Source organism: Haliaeetus albicilla, chromosome 5 (genome assembly GCF_947461875.1).
Source record: "Haliaeetus albicilla chromosome 5, bHalAlb1.1, whole genome shotgun sequence".
NCBI classification, from domain to species: domain Eukaryota; kingdom Metazoa; phylum Chordata; class Aves; order Accipitriformes; family Accipitridae; genus Haliaeetus; species Haliaeetus albicilla.
The window spans coordinates 30760110-30777510 of record NC_091487.1 but is presented as its reverse complement, the minus strand read 5'-3'; the positions used below and the strand labels follow the sequence as shown (position 1 = coordinate 30777510).

General features: G+C 35.7%; 1 protein-coding gene across 10 annotated transcripts in view; it reads right to left on the bottom strand.

The window, feature by feature from the left end:
• HEATR5A (HEAT repeat containing 5A) overlaps positions 1 to 17401 on the bottom strand; it is a 69550-nt gene that overhangs the window by 39595 nt on the left and 12554 nt on the right. For 9 of the 10 annotated variants that reach the window (XM_069784025.1, XM_069784026.1, XM_069784023.1 and 6 more), the window contains 9 exons: positions 17166 to 17377; positions 11833 to 11941; positions 11153 to 11302; positions 10721 to 10892; positions 8564 to 8724; positions 5810 to 6065; positions 4514 to 4669; positions 3452 to 3702; positions 85 to 196 (listed from right to left, as the gene is read on the bottom strand). In XM_069784025.1, the coding sequence (XP_069640126.1) occupies positions 85 to 196; positions 3452 to 3702; positions 4514 to 4669; positions 5810 to 6065; positions 8564 to 8724; positions 10721 to 10892; positions 11153 to 11302; positions 11833 to 11941; positions 17166 to 17377 (1579 nt within the window). Of the gene's footprint in view, positions 1 to 84; positions 197 to 3451; positions 3703 to 4513; positions 4670 to 5809; positions 6066 to 8563; positions 8725 to 10720; positions 10893 to 11152; positions 11303 to 11832; positions 11942 to 17165; positions 17378 to 17401 lie in introns of those variants that run through there. The other variant, XM_069784033.1, reaches the window with a different exon arrangement.

The following is a 17401-nucleotide window of genomic DNA, read 5'->3' as shown; positions in this document are numbered from 1 at the left end:
AATGAAACATCAAAAGAACTAAAGTCAGAGACAGAACACAGAACAGCTTAATGTAGTTGAAGAAAAATTGTAGAAAGCTACTACCTAGTGTCATGAGAGCAGCTATCAACAGCCATCCAGCCTGTGTTCGCTGCAGTGAAATGCGACTGTTTTGAGAAGCAGAACACAGCAAATCCTCTGCTACTGTCATGATTACCTTCAAAGTTAAAGAGAAAAACAGAGCATCAGCATCTTAGTAACTACCAAATGTTTTTTCAATATTATTTGCTCTGATATTTAATCCTATTTCAGTGTCCCCAGATAGAATGCCATCTTCCTCTCACACTATGGCAATAAACTCAGGCTCATGAAGTTTCAATGACTGACTTCAGTACTAGTCTGGGATGACTTCAACAGTTCTGTGGGGCACTAGGTAAGTTACTTTGCTGCTTTGTCCCCTTCCCTTTATCAGCAGTAAAATGGCAGCTCATAATTCTCACAGGAATATGCATTGCAAGGATAGAAGTGTTTTGATACTCTGTTTATGTCACTATGTAGAAAAAGGATAGCATGAGACCTACAAATTAGAGCTCAGAAGAAGTGGCAAGAGGTGTAACTATCTTTTTATCCCTGTTTTAGAAGAATGTCTGTCATTGTCTCTCACAGTTTTCAAATCAACAAATGGTATGACTAAACAAACAAGTTAGAATGGTATAGTTAGAATTAATACTATCTTAGCTTCTCTGCAAATAAGCGCACATGCCTACTATTACATGCTAAATGCAAGATGACAATCTGCACTCGTTACCAAAGCACAAGCTACCTAGAATTTACATGGAGGAACACATACTGTGTCCATGATCAACTACCACAGTATGACTGCAAATGCTAAAAGTATTCTGCAAGTGATTTTGCTTCAATTATGTTTCACATATGCCAAAAGGTATTCCTTACATCTTGCATTATGTCTGGTCACCAAAACAAACTGCTTATAAGTTAGTATTACAAGTAAGAAGTGTCATTATCAATAATACCATTAGAAGCCTCAGTATAGACAGCATCCTTCTATAATTTTTTTGCACACTGTAATTTATTTGGACAGTATAGACAACATCCTTCTAAAATTTATTTGCACACTTATAAAATGTCATGAAAGTTTGCACATGAAAGTTTGCTTCATGAAAGTCTGAAATTTGTACACTTCCAAAACTTCATGAAATATTAACAGTCTGAAAATAGTAGTTTCCCCAATTCCATAATGCTATCAGGTGGTTGCAAATGAAGAAATTTATTTTTATAGATTCCTGATAGAGTTAAAATATTTGATTTTAAGATTAAAACAGTACCCTTGTTAAATTATACTACTAAAAATCACTAACAGCTTAGTTTACTTAAATTACCTGTAAAACAAACATCCTAGAAAGGATTTCATTTACTGATCTCTGACAATTTTTCTCTCTATGTACTAGGAGAAATGTCTTATTTTTGAAGTATGTTTTTGGAACTGAAGTACAAGTACTAGTACGGAATGCTAAATATATACAAACCTACTAATTATTTTGTTTTCTTGAATAGGTTCCACCTGCAACTCTAACTGCTCTCTCAAAGGAAAATGCATTAATATAAAACAGCTTCTGTCTAGGTCACTACTGTCTACGTTTGAGATTTCCATTTCAAAACTGCTCTATTTAACATTGGTCTCTTTCAGCTCCTCAGAAGAGGAGCTAGTCTGGAATCTGGCAGTGTTCCTAGGAGAGAATGGAAAAGAGCTTTTGTCAACTCCTCTGTTCTCTCCCCTGCCAGCTTAGCACAGAATACAGTGTTTCTCCCACACTTTTCCGTGCCCTCCCATACCTCCTCCTGGCCCTACTTCATCCTATTCTATTCCTCTAAAATAAATCTTTGTTAAGAATTACATTTCTCTGTTAAATAGAAACTGTAGCTCTGCTTAGGTGTATAGTATTTGAATGGCACTTCTCATCTATATAGCTGGGCATACGATATTCATTTTGTTCTCTCCCTGTGGTCTTTCAGTAATCAGGAGGAAAAGTTTTTAAAAGCTAAGAAAAACAAGCTTTTTTTTTTTTACATTTATAAACTGTTTTCATCAGCAGTTGGGACTTTGAATGTTGAGAACTGTAGCTAGCAATGTCTGTTAAGGAGTGGTGTGGAACTGTTAGTACTCAACACGGAAAGAGTGGGCTGGAATCACTGCAAGGGATGTTTTTCCTAATGTACATTCTTTTCATTTACATTTACATTTCCTTACATGTGCATTCCTTTCATCTTACAGTGATGTGATAACAAGAAAAAAATCCACAGTCCTTGTGTCAAAGTGTGCCACTTCTCTAATGTCCACTGGCTCTGAAACAGGTATTTTCAGAACTGCGAATGTAAGCTTCTACATTATGAAGAGAATTAGCATGTACTACTGACATTTGTGTTGCACTGTGGTTTTCCAACTGTGAGTAACTCCATGGATAAAGTTCTCATTGAGATGGAAGCAGCTTCTTCTCCTGGTCTGTATTTCTACATCTGCATATCCCTAAAACTTCAGAGCACAGTATATCCTATCTGTGCTAGAGAAGAGATTGGTACAAGCATCTTAGTCTATGTTAATGCAAGAAACTGGTTTCTGTTAAATTCTGTAAAACAAAATGAAAGTGTGTATCTGTTGGACTTGATTAAAGATTTTGTTGGACTTGACCACTGATGTTCAAGATAATCCATAACTGCTGTTACTGGTGTAAGCACTGAATAAACTGTATATACTGGAGGGTCATTGATGGGCCTGGGAAACATTAATTTGGCTTAATCTGTGATAGAACAAGTTTCCTTCCAGGAAACTTATTTCTAACATCAGATCATACAATAGATCTGTATGTATACTTCTAGTTATTTTTTTATAAAAGAAAGATCTTTTCCTTTGGCAAAGTCTGATACATTTCAGCTGTATGTACTCCAAACTAGCCTTTTCTCACCATTAACACTGCTGAAATGTCAGCTTTCTAATTTAAGTCAATGTCAAACTGGGCCAGATTTGGAGAAGGTTTGATCTTGCTATAAAGAATTTAGTTTGACATTCCAAAAAACATAACTCTACTCAAGAAGTGTTTTCTCCAGGTAAACCTTGTCTTAGACTGTTCGATTTAAGTCCTTACAGGTCCACAGAATTGACATCTGTCCCAAAACAACAAACTTCTCCCCTAACAAACTTCTCCATTAGAAAAAGGTTGCAGTATGAGTGGTTAATAAAGTCATTAGTAATATTTCCTGAGAAATTCACAATCCTGACACATGTGAGAAAAACACTTGTTTATTTGAGTTATGGTATGCTTCAAAATCCCCTTCTTGAGGAAAGAAAGTATCTCATCAGTATACTGGGTTATGTAATCACATCATAAAAAATACATGCAAATACTACTGCAAAAACATCAAAGAACTGCCTGTAAGTAAAGTATTCAGACCATACCTTCCCTTTTCCATGTGGAATTCCTAAAGGACAGTGTTTTACTGCACCCAGCAAAGCAGCAACAGCAAAACTGTAGCCAGTTACTCCTTCTGGGGATGATTTCAATGCACTAAGACGTTCAATGCAACGATCCAACAGTAGGGACACATAGCAGGGCAATGCTACTGCAATACAGCGTAAACACCAAGCTGCTGTTAGTCTAACTGAAATGCTGGGATGAAGAATGACAGAAATTACTGCTTCCAGAACTCCTGAAAAATAAAATGTATAAACACACTTAAGAAATAGGCAAGCAGATCGTCAAACAAGCAAAAATGTACACAGAGGACTGGTGAACATACTACTATCCAGTTTCTGTACTTCTCTTTAAAAAGTACCATTGATCTTTATTGTGAAATATTTCTTATAAAATCTAAATACTTCAATATTTTTCCAAAAAAAGTTACCTTGAATGAAAAGTAACAATATGGAGAAAACCTAACATATTATGCAGTTATTGACCAACATGCATAGAAAATATCTGTAAGTATTCTCAAGGAAGCAGAAATCCATGCAGTGGAAACAGATGTCCACTTGAACCTATCCAGAAAAAATGCAGCTAAATGAAAACAATAAAGGTAGATGAAGATACGCAGCTCAAACTGCTTTACTATAAACATTATAAAGTGTTGGACTTCAAATACAATCCTTAATGGAGTTAAATTCAATACTGGTTTTAGTGTTTTGGTTTTTTTTAATTAACATACTAGTACAGGTCGGAGAAGATACAGAACTCTTTGGGCAATGCCTGAAGATTTCCCACAGCTTGTAAGGTAGCCAACTTCCCCTCTTCCTTTTTTGTTTTTAGTTTAGTGACAGAAAACAGAAAAGGATAGAAGAACTGAAGGGGTCCAAGTGAGGAGACTGCACTCCAGAAGAAAGGTTGCTACAGACAATGCCAGACAAATGATCCCAACAGATTTGAAAGAATTGACAGTCTAGCCATAAGAAATCAGAGAAGACCACAGTAAACAAAGGAATATATTTTGTACTCTGGTTCACAAAATAATTCAGGGCTTGTACCTGTACTGGAGTCTTGTAGTAATGGTGCTGCTGTAGTTCCTAAGCCATGGATGAGACTTCCGAGTTCCTGAAGTGCACACACAAGCACGTGCTGACTTGCTGTTACATCTGTTGTACTAATTCTTGTTTCCAAGTTATTGTCACTCATTGCAGTATCTGATAATACAATATAGGAAGATCCCCAGGAAATCATTGCCAAAATGAAACAAACAGATTGGAAAAAGGATTTTGCTATGATAAGTTGTTTATATTACCAAATGAGCTTTTATCATTACCATTTTTATTTTTGACCAAACTGTTTTCATAAAGGTTTACCTTCACTGAGACAAGTACATTTCTATTACTCAAATGGATAGTGTAGTAATGTCTGTGAGGGCAGGAGAGTAGATAAAATGGAAGCTACCAAATTGCTTATCTCTAAGTGATGGGGAACAGCAGCTAGTAAGCAGCATGCTATTCTCAGCCTCACCAAAAGTGACTTGAAGAGGTCATGCTTTGATATAACTTGCCAGACTTTACTACATAGTAGGAGAAAAGAAAGGGAAGGAAAGAGTGAAATAGTGCAAGAGCAAGCAAGCGAGAATGTGGGGGTGTGAAATAAAGAGGGAGGGAAAAATCTGGAGTTTTTTGAAAGTTCATCTTTTGAGACACAAATGATGATGTCAGTTTAGACATTTAACATTTAGATATTTAACTAGGATACAATATGCAGCTGTACACAAGGGGATGACTGGTTATGCCCAGCATTCTCTTTCTTTTCCCCTACAAGGACAGTGGTGGAGAATCAGCAGCTTTTTTTGGAAGCTGTGTACAAGACTTTATCATGCAAGAGATCTGTTTTCTCCAGAAGAAATGCTCATTTTGTCAATTAGGAACAAATGCTTCTTTTTTGAACCATCAGTAGTGTCAGCTGCTCTGAACAGGAAGGCAGAATCTGGCCAGACACACATTAACTGCCAATTTAACTTATCTTACAATACTGTCTGTATTTTATTACTGCATATATTTATTATTTTATTTTATTTGCAATTGATTAAATTTATATTCGCCAGGGAGGAAGTGTTAAAAAAGATGTTTACGCTTGTGTGGGTACACACATGCAGAAACACAGACACACACAAACAAATAACCAGCCCAAGTTAAAAACAAAGCAGTCCATCAAAAGCCCTCTACATTATTATGGTAATAAATCAGCACTATATATTCTATTTCTGCAGTCTCTGGATTAGGAAGTTGGACAATCACTTAAAAAAGAAAAAACAGAGGCCCAAATGGATAATCTTGTTAGACTCATACCCACAACTTTCTTCAGTTTCCAGATGGCCTGACAAATCTCCTTGGCAGCTGCAATTTGAGCTTTTTCCCCAAGAAGGCCTCCTACTGTAGCTCGAAGGATAAATGAAACACAGCGGCGACAGCCGATAGCATCCATCTGACTCTGAATAACCTTAGGGTGAGACTGAGACACCAGATCTAGAATATGGGAAAGGAAGGCAGAGAAGTTCCTTTCAAGCCATTGTGCTCCTAATGTAGAGACAAATACCACATATGCCTGGAAGAGATTTGAAAAGAAGCCATATTTTAGAGCAAAATCACCTGGAAAACCACCGCCAGCTATCCCACATACATATTTTTTTTTTTAATCTCTGTACATTGCCACAACTGGGAATGTCACTAAATTGAGATTACTTACACATTTATGCATCCATAAATCATGTATGTTCTCACTTTCAGGTAGCTGCAATTTTTTTTTATCTAAGTAATTTAAATTACTATCAAAACTGTACTAGCAACATTGCAGCCTGCTTTGACTGTAAGTTAATTCAAACTGCTTGCCCATGTTATTTCATTCCAGAGTGTGAGAAATGGCAGTTTACCCTGCACAGGCACTTGTTATGTAAAACATTGTGTTTGGTCTCACTGAACAACAGCTTCCAGCTATTTAACATTCTGCACATGGAACCCAAATTTAATGTATGAATGCATTTTAAGAACTACTATGTTACAAAACTATAACCCATAACCCTGAGAGAATTTTGTTATTATAGGCTTTGAATTAGGGAATATTTGCAGCCCCCAAGCACTGCTCTTCATCTCAATGAATTTTAATTGTTTGCCTTGCAATGGAGGTACCATAAAAAGACTATGTTTGTCACAACAAAGAGAAAGAATGCAGAGTCACTTTACAAATCTAATCACCACAGGACCATTTATTTTGCCACATAATACACTCCCTTACAAATGCCTTCCATGTGCATGTGTTGGATTTTTTTTTTAATGAATAGATGTGCTAGCATCAAGAATAGCGAATACAAAAAATGAGAACATGCAAATGAACACACAAAATTCCTCATAAGAAAGTTCACAACTACTACCCATATCAACGAACTTCTATATTTGCCTCATACATACTTTGTCATGTGTCTAAGATTAACAACGAAATTATTCACATAAAAGAAAGTGAAGTACTGTAGATGGAGAAGTTGTACTATTAGATCCTGTTAGCATCTAATAGCTCTTCACAAATACTACTTAGGCTTAATAATGTACCAGTACGTTACCCCTGTTTTACAGATTTGAAAACTGAGGAATTTAACAGGATAAATAGACTTGTGAAGGGTCATACTGCCATGGCTACATTTTGAACTGCATCTTAAACCTGGCTGTGTCTTAAACAAATATAAATTCTTCTTCCATATGTAAGAAGTCATCTTTAGTGTTTGTCTTATTTTTTAATTTATAATAAGCTGCAATTCACTAATAATTAATACATTTTATAACTGCAAGTGTTTTCTACTCACAGGCACTGATAGATGCACAATTTCTCAAGGTTTTCTTATAGAAACATTGCATTGTTTTAACTGTTCTGGTATGGTTAGAGTGTACCATCTAGCACAGGTACTATTGTGTTAACGTAGAAATGCATGAAAAAGGAGACAACCTCCAAAAAACTGTACAAATAGTCAAAACACCAAACTGAAATACCTATTCCTGGAAAATTAATAAAACCATCATGTATATAGAACATCCTAGGAGTCTTGCACGCATTTTCTAGGCAAATAGCTGTCAAGGTATTATTGTTCCCCAGCTTTTCTGTCTATCTGCCAGAAGTTAATGTTTCTACCCAGCATGATCTGAGCATAGAAGACAATTTGTGAGCACCTTCTAGCTGTTTCAGTGCAAAGTCTGGCAGCTTCTATCAGTAATTCTAGCTAATTTACAGATTTTTTTGCGCTGCAGAAGTTGAAATGCACTGAAAAACTCCCTTACTGGCAAAGGGGACATATCAAATAGCTGTGGGGACTGTAACATATTAAAATAATCACAGCTGTTTGATATGTAAATATTCATCATGACCTTTAGTCTTGATTCACAGGTTTAACATTTAAATATCTAGGTCTTAGCATATAAACGCCATTTAAGATAATATTTACAGGAAGAACCCAACCTGATATTATCTGAAAAATATCTACTGTTTTTACCAGCATGCACTATACAGTCTGACTTCAGTCCTGCTCAGTTAACAAAATTCTATCCTCTAACTTAGCATCCTGGAACACAGCAAAACAGGTATTTGTTTTTTTCCACTAAATTCTGTTTTCCTTATTTTTCATGCATTTACCCAAAGCAGAACCATTCTTTCAGAACAGGACTGGGAATGTCCCTATATAGAAGGATACTATTCCAAGTTCAAAGAATTATTGTAACCTCTCCCTTTCATTTTTAGACATAAGGTATTAAGTTTTAAATTAAAAATTTGATGAAAGTACTTATTTATATCACTTACTTGAAATTCCTATCACGTGAAGCTTTCACAAGTAATATGTATTCAATTTTGAAATTTTCCAACTATCAGATAAACAATAAGCAACATCAGAAATCTTTTTTCTTTTCTTTCTAGCATAACTCAAGATGTGAATTGTTGTTTTAAAGTACATACATTTTGTCACAGATACAAAAAGGGATGAAATAAGAGATATATGGAGAGCAAAACAGTTATTATAGGAATGTTTAGCAATCTCAGAAAATGATAACTAACGTAATCCAAACCTGGGTGACTCCAACTCTAACATCTCTGCTGACTGAACTCGTCCCTTTCAACATATCGCCACTGGCTCGTAGAAACCCACAACTTCCACGCAGAAATCCAGTTCCCAATAGCTCCATCACTTCTTCCAAAGAGATTCTGCGGAAGTTATGCCTGGTGGATGCTAAGAGATGTAGATCTTTAGAGGAATAGCTCTGTAAAACTTGTTACATTTTAGAAGAAAAGTTAAACTCTAACTGTTTTAGAAAAAAAACAATTTGCACAAATTCAGTAGCACAATCAAATCCAAATACTGTTCGAGCATAATTTCACAACAGAAACTAAGACATTTTAGGACTCAGTGCTCCGGCAAACCACAATATCGCTCAAGTTTTTCTGCTTCAGCTATCTTTAAATTGTTTAGGCCATCACCTAATATGTATACATACATTTACTCTCCCTCAGTATTTACCATATAATCTAAGCTCCCCTTGCAAAAAGCTCTGTATGGCCTACTGCTACCACCTGAAGCTTCATAAAAGCCCTGACTCTAACTCATTACAGCGTACTGCCAAAGACAACTCTCTATTCCAAACTCCAGACAGGGCAGATTACCTTTCTGCTATGCTTAGCCCAGATAAGGGCACAGCTACAGGTTCTTTTAGAAACAAAAGCATTTCACCTTAGTATTAAATCAGCTCTTCAAAAGAATGAGATTAATAGAATATGTTTACAATCTTCTAGGAAAATTATTTATCCCCAATTTCGATTCTGTTGTTTTATTTCTTGACAGAAATTTCATTTAAAACATGTGCTGGGACATGTGTGTGCAAACTTAGCGTGACGACTGCACACTGTGCAAACTAAGTGACCTAAAATTGTCATTGTATTTTTCACTCTCTTCCAAGAACTGAAATGGGAAAAGAAATGAGAGGATTTGAGATAATGATGTCCAAAAAAAAGAAAAAAAACAACCCAATATCAGCTGGTTATTGGATACAATGCAGAAACTTCAGGAGTATGCACTTCTTCATGTACTGCTCCCTCCACCTTTCCCTCAGCCCCTTCTAGCCTTCACCTAGCTTCTGTCTCACTTAGCTCTACTTCTTAACTAAAAATAACCATATAAATAAAAATAACTAAAAATAACCAACCAAAGAGTTGATGAGCTTCTTATATAACCTTATCTTAGCACTTCAGAAATACAACTACATTGCTTAGGAAGATTAAAGAAAACTATTGAGTCTATAAAGAAGTCAGAGTATTTATTTTTTTTTACTTTATTGGGAAAAGATAAGTGCTGATTGGTTTCTGTAACACAATAATTCTCTCCAAAAGATTCTTAGAAAAATACTTTATAAGTCGAGACTTCAGAGTCTCCAATGCAAATACACAGCCTCAGGAATTTTGAAAGGCAGTAAGTTGGGCTTAAGGGCATGTAGTTTTGTCATTTGCTGCTTATTGCACTAAAGGTCTTCTCTGATGCCATTAAAAGCAGAACAGTCTGAATCACACTTACTCTGCATCCTGTTATATTTTGCTTAGATTACAGTTAGATATTTAGCTTTGGGCTCCTAAGATTGGGCTAAAAATGCCCAGTCTGAATGACACCGAAGACTGGAGGTATGAACTTTGTGCCAGGATGCTTCAGTTAGATCAAGTACTGTCTGTCAGCAAAAACTGTTACATGGTCTGTTGAGTGAACAAAACTGCATGCTCATTTCTGCTTCTGATCACATTTGTACTGCTAGACAATCCAGATGTGTTGTTGATGATTGTGGAAAAACACCTTGAAAATATTCTTAACTCTTTAGTTTGACAAGGAGACACTCTCTCAAATCTTAGTGCTTTCTACACTGCTTAAATTCATCTTGCCTTTAAATTCTTGAGGCTACTAATTTCTGTCCATACAATAACAATCTTGTAACAGGGAAAAATAATTTTACCAAATATTTTTCCTTGTTTATTATTTTATAAATACGTGTATATATATGTTAACACAACCAAAACCACAGTACTTAACAAGAAAAATGTTACAAAAAAGACCAATCCAGAGATATGAACAGCCAGATGAAGCTTACATTGTGATTTTACTTGAGGCTTCAACAGAACTTGAGAGTTTCTTATCATCTGACAGATTTTTACAGATAAGGAATCAGCAAACAAAGTACATACTTTACCTGTTGTCTGTTTAGATGTTAGAGCTCTAGCCAATACTGTGCCTAAAAGTTTTGCAACTGCTAATCGTACATCATAATTAGAACCTTCAAAGGATTTAAAACACAAGGTCACAACACTATCCAGGTCTGTACTCCACATAAATACTGCTTCATTCTGAAGTTCAAGAAGACACTAGACAAAAAAGGGAAATAAATATGTTTTGAATGGAAAAGCACTCAGTAAAAATTTTAGTTTGCTACATAATACACAGTTCTCCCTAACAAAATAAGCATGTTGCTTTATACTAAAATGGCTTTAATTTTTGCTGCCAAGGAGATATCAAAGAAATAAAGATAAGCAAACAATGTATTTACTACTGTATTCATCATCCATTAGAGCAGAATTTTATTTAGGGAGCTTAATTAATAAAAACAGCTATTAGAGGACTTTACCTTTGCAGCCGCACAGCGGACTGCCATGGATCGATCTGTCAAACATGATCGGGCAGCTTTGTAAATATCTCTGTGACAGGGGATAGCAGCAGCTCCTAAACCATTTAATATATTTTGCAAACTAAGCATGATTTCATAACGACCTTGAGACTGAAAAATGAAAAAGAGAAATGTTAAAAGTTTTGTAACCCTAAGCTCCTTGGAAATACAAAATGCCAACTACTGAAACAGGTAAACAATGGTTTGGGTCTTTTAGACTTTTGGAGATCTGTTTATGCTGAAGTGAGTTAAAGCAGATAACTTGCTCTGTAACTCTATCAGCAAGTGAAAATAGTAATTCTGTGTTCTACTGCAAAGTACTCACTAGCATTTTAAAACTCAAATCATGGAGTACAAGCTGGAGCAAAAATGTTCTTATTAATAAGGCAATTAAATTTTCTAGTTTATCAAGTTCTTTCATGAAATCAGATTGAGAATAGCTATGATCCATCCTTTTATAGTCATAATCCTTTATCTCTCCAATAATACTTTGGAATTTAGACACTGATTTTTATCTTATGACTTTCCACAATTTTTTCATATTTTCGTATCATGCACTTTCTCCTATTCATTGGTCCAGCTACCAACAGTAAACATCCTATTATTTTTCCAATCATTTTTTAAACATGCTGTTCCAATACCTCTGCATTCTTCATTGCTTTAAGCACATTCCCAACGGTGTCAGTAAAACTGTTTCCCAAAATTCTTCCCAATTTTTTGTATAAATAGCCCAAGCATACCACCGCAGCACTAAAACAAAAGCAAATCCAAAGACGCGTGAAAATGGATGCAGTAATAGATGAAAGGGATTAAGACGACTAACATAATCAATGGGCAAACAACGAAACAACTAAATAGAATGTCCCAAAAAAGTAAGTGGATTATCAAAGCGGGGGGGGGGGGGGCAGGCAGAAAAAAAGGAAAAAAGAAAATGGTCTGTGTGTGGCACATACTCACGCTCTAGGAGAAATGCAGATACAAGGGTTGGAAGAATAACTTGAGTAATACAAGAATTCAGGTAATACAATCTTCCAATAAATTTTATGATAGGAATACAATTTTCATATCCATCTTTAAACCCTAACATTAATTTCTAAATAACCATGCCCTGTATCATGCAGTCTATGGCACTGTGCTGTGGCAGATGATGCTAGAAGTAGCCAGGGACAGGTTTATTTACAACTTGATGGTCAATAGTAGACTGCAAATGGTCTAGTAATTAAAATTCTGGCATTTATGTATAACAATACATAATAAGGAAACATCTTGAAGAAAAAAAAAGTATGCCCTTTTCACCGCACACAAATTCTGAATTTAGTTTCCAGGTGAAATACCTGACAACTGGAGTCTGTGTGCTCATTGACATCTCCTTTAGCAAAGCAAAAATTGCTAAATATTGAGCAAAAAAAAATAAATAAAGAGTTGCTTAATTAAAGAGCATTTTCCTTTGAATAATTAATTAAGGAAACCACTTTGCTTAAGTATTGACAGATCTATAACTAAACCAATTAATTTTATGATTACAAGGAAAAAAGAAATTATATCTTTAATCAGCTTTCAGCTCTTTGGCCAGACCTACTTAAATATGCAGTGACACTGCTCAGCACCCCCTTCAACAAAACAACATTTTATTTATTCCCCAACTGAATTCAACTTTCACATAAAGAATTTTAAAATCTCATACTGAACACATTCTTAATTAGAAAAATGCATTTAATATTAACAGTAATTCCCTAAATGACAAAGTACAGTAAGAAAAACAAAACTGGTATTCTTTACCTCTTATCGTGCCAAAACCCTATTTTCTTTAGCTCTTATCATACCAAAATCCTATTTTCATTAAAGCAACCTTTTTCATTATTGCTTTTATCCAACTCGTTACACACCAACAGTCTGGATTTTAATTTTGTTCATGGTGTGGCTGGGCACAAAATTACAATTGCACCACCTTACTACTAAATTGATCATCTGATGGTCATAAATACTCTCTTTAACTAGCTTCAAGACTAAATAATATATATTTCACATCATAATCCAAAGAAAGAATATTTAACAAACATATACAAAAAAAAAACCTCAAACAAGAACTACCTTACTACATCACAGTATAAGCTGCAAACACTCTTACATAGTTGGTTGTACTGCCATATGCTTAAGTGTTGTATGAAAGAGTTGATCAGGGTTGAACAGTGATTTCTAGCAACAAAGTGGCAATATTTGTTGATGAGTAACATCTAGCCAACTAAAGCCCAGAATCCAGCTACTTCTGCTCATCAATATTTAAGTTTCTATAAAAGTTCAAAGCATAGGATTTAGGAAGCTCTTCTGACTGCCTTCTAGGATTGTAGGACCCTACTTGTCTATTTTTTTTTCCACAAATATTTCTTCACTAAGTCCAAACTGTATTAACTATTGAGTCATTTTATCTGTCAAATCACAAGCAACAGCCAGAAGTTTCCAAGGAAGCCTGTAAATTTATACAAGTTTTGCAGGGAAAAGCCCCTCTGCCTGTGTTTTTAACTCCCTGACAGCACATCTCCATTTTGATATACCACTCTTTATATAAGATACATTTAAGTTGTTTTCTCTCAAATTTTGCCTTAACAATTGTGCTTGGAGAGGTACCAACAAAAATGTAGAACTAAGATACTTAAACATGTGGTAAAATAGCATTGAGATCAGCTATGAAAGTTTGCTGACCAGCCAAATGCTTTCAAAATGCTTATGGTTTAAAAGCAGCCCTAGTGAATATTTTAAAAACTTTGTAATTTAAAGTAAAGTAATAAGCTGTATTCACACTATATGACCTGTTTATCTCATCTGTTTTAGCATTCACATCACACTCAATTTTAGTAGGAGATGAGTACCTAACTAAGGTTCTGTTTAAAATGCTTGCCTAAAACATTTCCATCTTCCACTTATATGAAAAAAGAAAAATGATAATTTTTTAGATAAGAGAACAATTCACTGGAAATTTTACTTAGAAGAGTTTCCAGGCAAATCAACATATTGTGAACAATGATGGCGAAATGTTGCTACCAGTTGTCCTAATTTCAGCTGGGATAGAGTTAACTGTCTTCCTAGTAGCTGGTACAGTGCTATGTTTTGAGTTCAGTATGTGAAGAATGTTGATAACACTGATGTTTTCAGTTGTTGCTAAGTAGTGTTTAGACTCTAGTCAAGGATTTTTCAGCTTCTCATGCCCAGCCAGGGCACCTGACCCAAACTGGCCAACAGTGTATTCCATACCATGGGACGTCCCATCTAGTTTAGGAACTGGGAAGGGGGGGCAGGGATTCGCCGCTCGGGGACTGGCTGGGTGTCGGTCGGCGGGTGGTGAGCAATTGCCCTGCGCATCATTTGTGCATTCCAATCCTTTTATTACTACTGCTGTCATTTTATTAGTGTTATCATTATCATTATTAGTTTCTTCTTTTCTGTTCTATTAAACCATTCTTATCTTAACCCACGAGTTTTACTTCTTTTCCCGATTTTCTCCCCCATCCCACTGGATGGGGGGGGGAGTGAGTGAGCAGCTGCGTGGTGCTTAGTTGCTGGCTGGGGTTAAACCACGACACCAGTCAACATGGGCACATATGCTAAATAAGGACAGATGGCAAACAAAGACAACACTTTAATCAACATTTAAAAAAATAAAAAAAAAAAGAAGAAAAAAAGGCAGTCTTTCTTCACTGAACACCAAGTATTCCATGTACTTGCAGCCCAAGATGAAAGATTTTACTCAATAAAGGGTTCTGTAGTTCCAATTATTTTTCTGTAGCCTGTTGTCTCAGTGCCAGTACTATAAGAAATCCCTTTTCCAAACCTTTTTTGAAGTAAACCATATTTTACTGCTACCTTTTTCTCCACTTCACGTCTTATTTCCTCTCCTCAGTACTGCTTACACACCCAGCAGGATTCTGAATACTGCCACCTCTCTTTCTCCACCAGCTACTTCTCTGCCTTCTGACTCTGGATATCTGCCATTTCTGTTTGTCTTTGCCATTTCTGCCTTACTGCCGATGGAATCCATCATCCCTCCTTGCTATGCCAACGTCATGCCACTTCCTCCAGTGTGGCATCTTGCAGGAAGACCCGCAGAGCTCTGTCCCATACTACAACTCACCTATAATGTTAATGCATCTCACTGTTGAGGAGCCAGTAGTACAGCATTAATTTCCTTTGCAGGACTAAGACCTTTTATAGCAAACTTACTCTTGACTCAAAAGACTGCACAAGAGGTCAACTGGAACAAGCAGGGAACAAAAAAATATTATGGTATTGTAAAATACAACTGACTCCTTGCAAAAATCTATTTTCAGGAAACTTCACGTGGGTTGTCAGAAACAGGATTAGCATGTGAAGCAAAGGAAGACAGATTCTGCTCTGCTTTGTATACTGTATCATTAATGCACAATGATGTTTTACTATCTCTACCTTTATCTTTAATTTTCTTCACTATAGTGAAAGATGTGCATTGTTTCAGGAATAAAGGTTATGCATAATTCTGCACCTTAAGATTTGGTTTGACATAACTGTAATAACAGTTCACATTTCTCTGTTCTGTTGGCTAGGCTTTGGGTGTTTTGTTCCAAACATTTCAGATGTTTCTAACTAACTATACCCAGTTTCCTAGTTGGATTAAGAAATGTACTCAATAACTGTATTTTGTACCTGGAGTTATACTTGTCTGTTTTACTGCTCTTCTGAGCACTACTATTACTTTCTCCTTGTTTTTCAAACACCTGCCCCCTCATTAACTCTGTTATCTGTTGCTGGTATTCTCTCTGGCCTGATTTTCAATTGTCTGGCTGAAGATCACCAACTGTCTTCTACCTTTTTGGTTCCTGGTGCACACATACAATATCTAATACAACCATATTCTTTGTTTTCTTATGTATCCTGTGGTAGTGAACTCAGGTGCATCATGTCAGGTAAGCATTTTTTTCCTTTTACTAATGTTAAGTAAGTTACTTATGAAAAGCTTTCTTCACCTTTTTGGTAAAAAGCAGGTTGGTTTGACTTGCTGTAAAGCATGGTTTATTCAATATGGCAATACGTATTGCACCTGGTTTTGTCCTGTCACTGAACAAAAACACAAAGCGTAAACAGGCCTCAGTTTACTCTATTACCTTAAAGCATACTATGGTCATTATAGTTCTGAAGGATAGCAACAAGTTTAGCATTCCTACACTCCTAAATACATTAATTTAGCTTAGCTTTCAAATCACTCAAAGCATTTCTTTCCAGTGGATTTAGTAAATACTAGCTAGCTAGTTAGGTCAAATTTTGTTCTAACATATGCAACCTACACTGACTCCCATCAGCCACCAAATTGCCTCTGCGTTAAATGCTTCAAAAGTAATCTGATTTTGAAGTGTATGAATGTGATTGATTCTCTGTTATATTTATGTGAATCATAATAAGAAACTTCTAAATAAGGAAGGAAATATATTTTAAGCTTAGTAAATTTTCAAAGGCAATTTATGTTGTAAAGTACTGACCTGATTTTTTTTCCCCCCAACATGTAGCTGAACTTACTCAAAACTTTCCAGTAATGCCACAGAAATGTATTAAATGCTACAGAAGTACTTAACCACTCATAATTCTGCCCTGAAAGCAGCATATACTAAATGATTAAAATAGAATTGTTATAATACCTAGAGGAAAGGAAGCAATTTGAATTTGCTTTCATGTTTCAGATGTATTCAGTTTCTCTTTGTAATATTCAAGTGTAAAAATTTTAGAGATGTAATACCAAGGAAAAAAACTACTTTTTACAGCTGGGTACACCCACAATAATGATACTAATCAGGGAACCTCCCAAATTCTGTGTGTCATATAGTACAAAGCCCTATCAGACAACAGGCAGAAATGAGGGAGCATACCCTCTCCTACATTAACCTCTCACCATGTAAATCCGTCTCTCTTGTTATTACTGGATTTGAAGTTTGGAGTTAAAAAAAATACTTACAGTTTCGTGGGCAGATAACTTGGTGAATCATCTTTACTCCGTATGAGTTCATTGCATTTGTCAATTGTTTGGTAAACAGAAAAAGTGTCTCCAGTGCTATAAAGTACAGCTAAGTTCTTGGCAACAAGCCGTCTGGTAGGAGGTCCTGGTGAATTGTTTAATAAAGAAGTCAATTGTTCAACCAGTTTCTTCTGGTTTTCCCTTATATCAGCCTGGAAATAAAATCAGTAACCAGT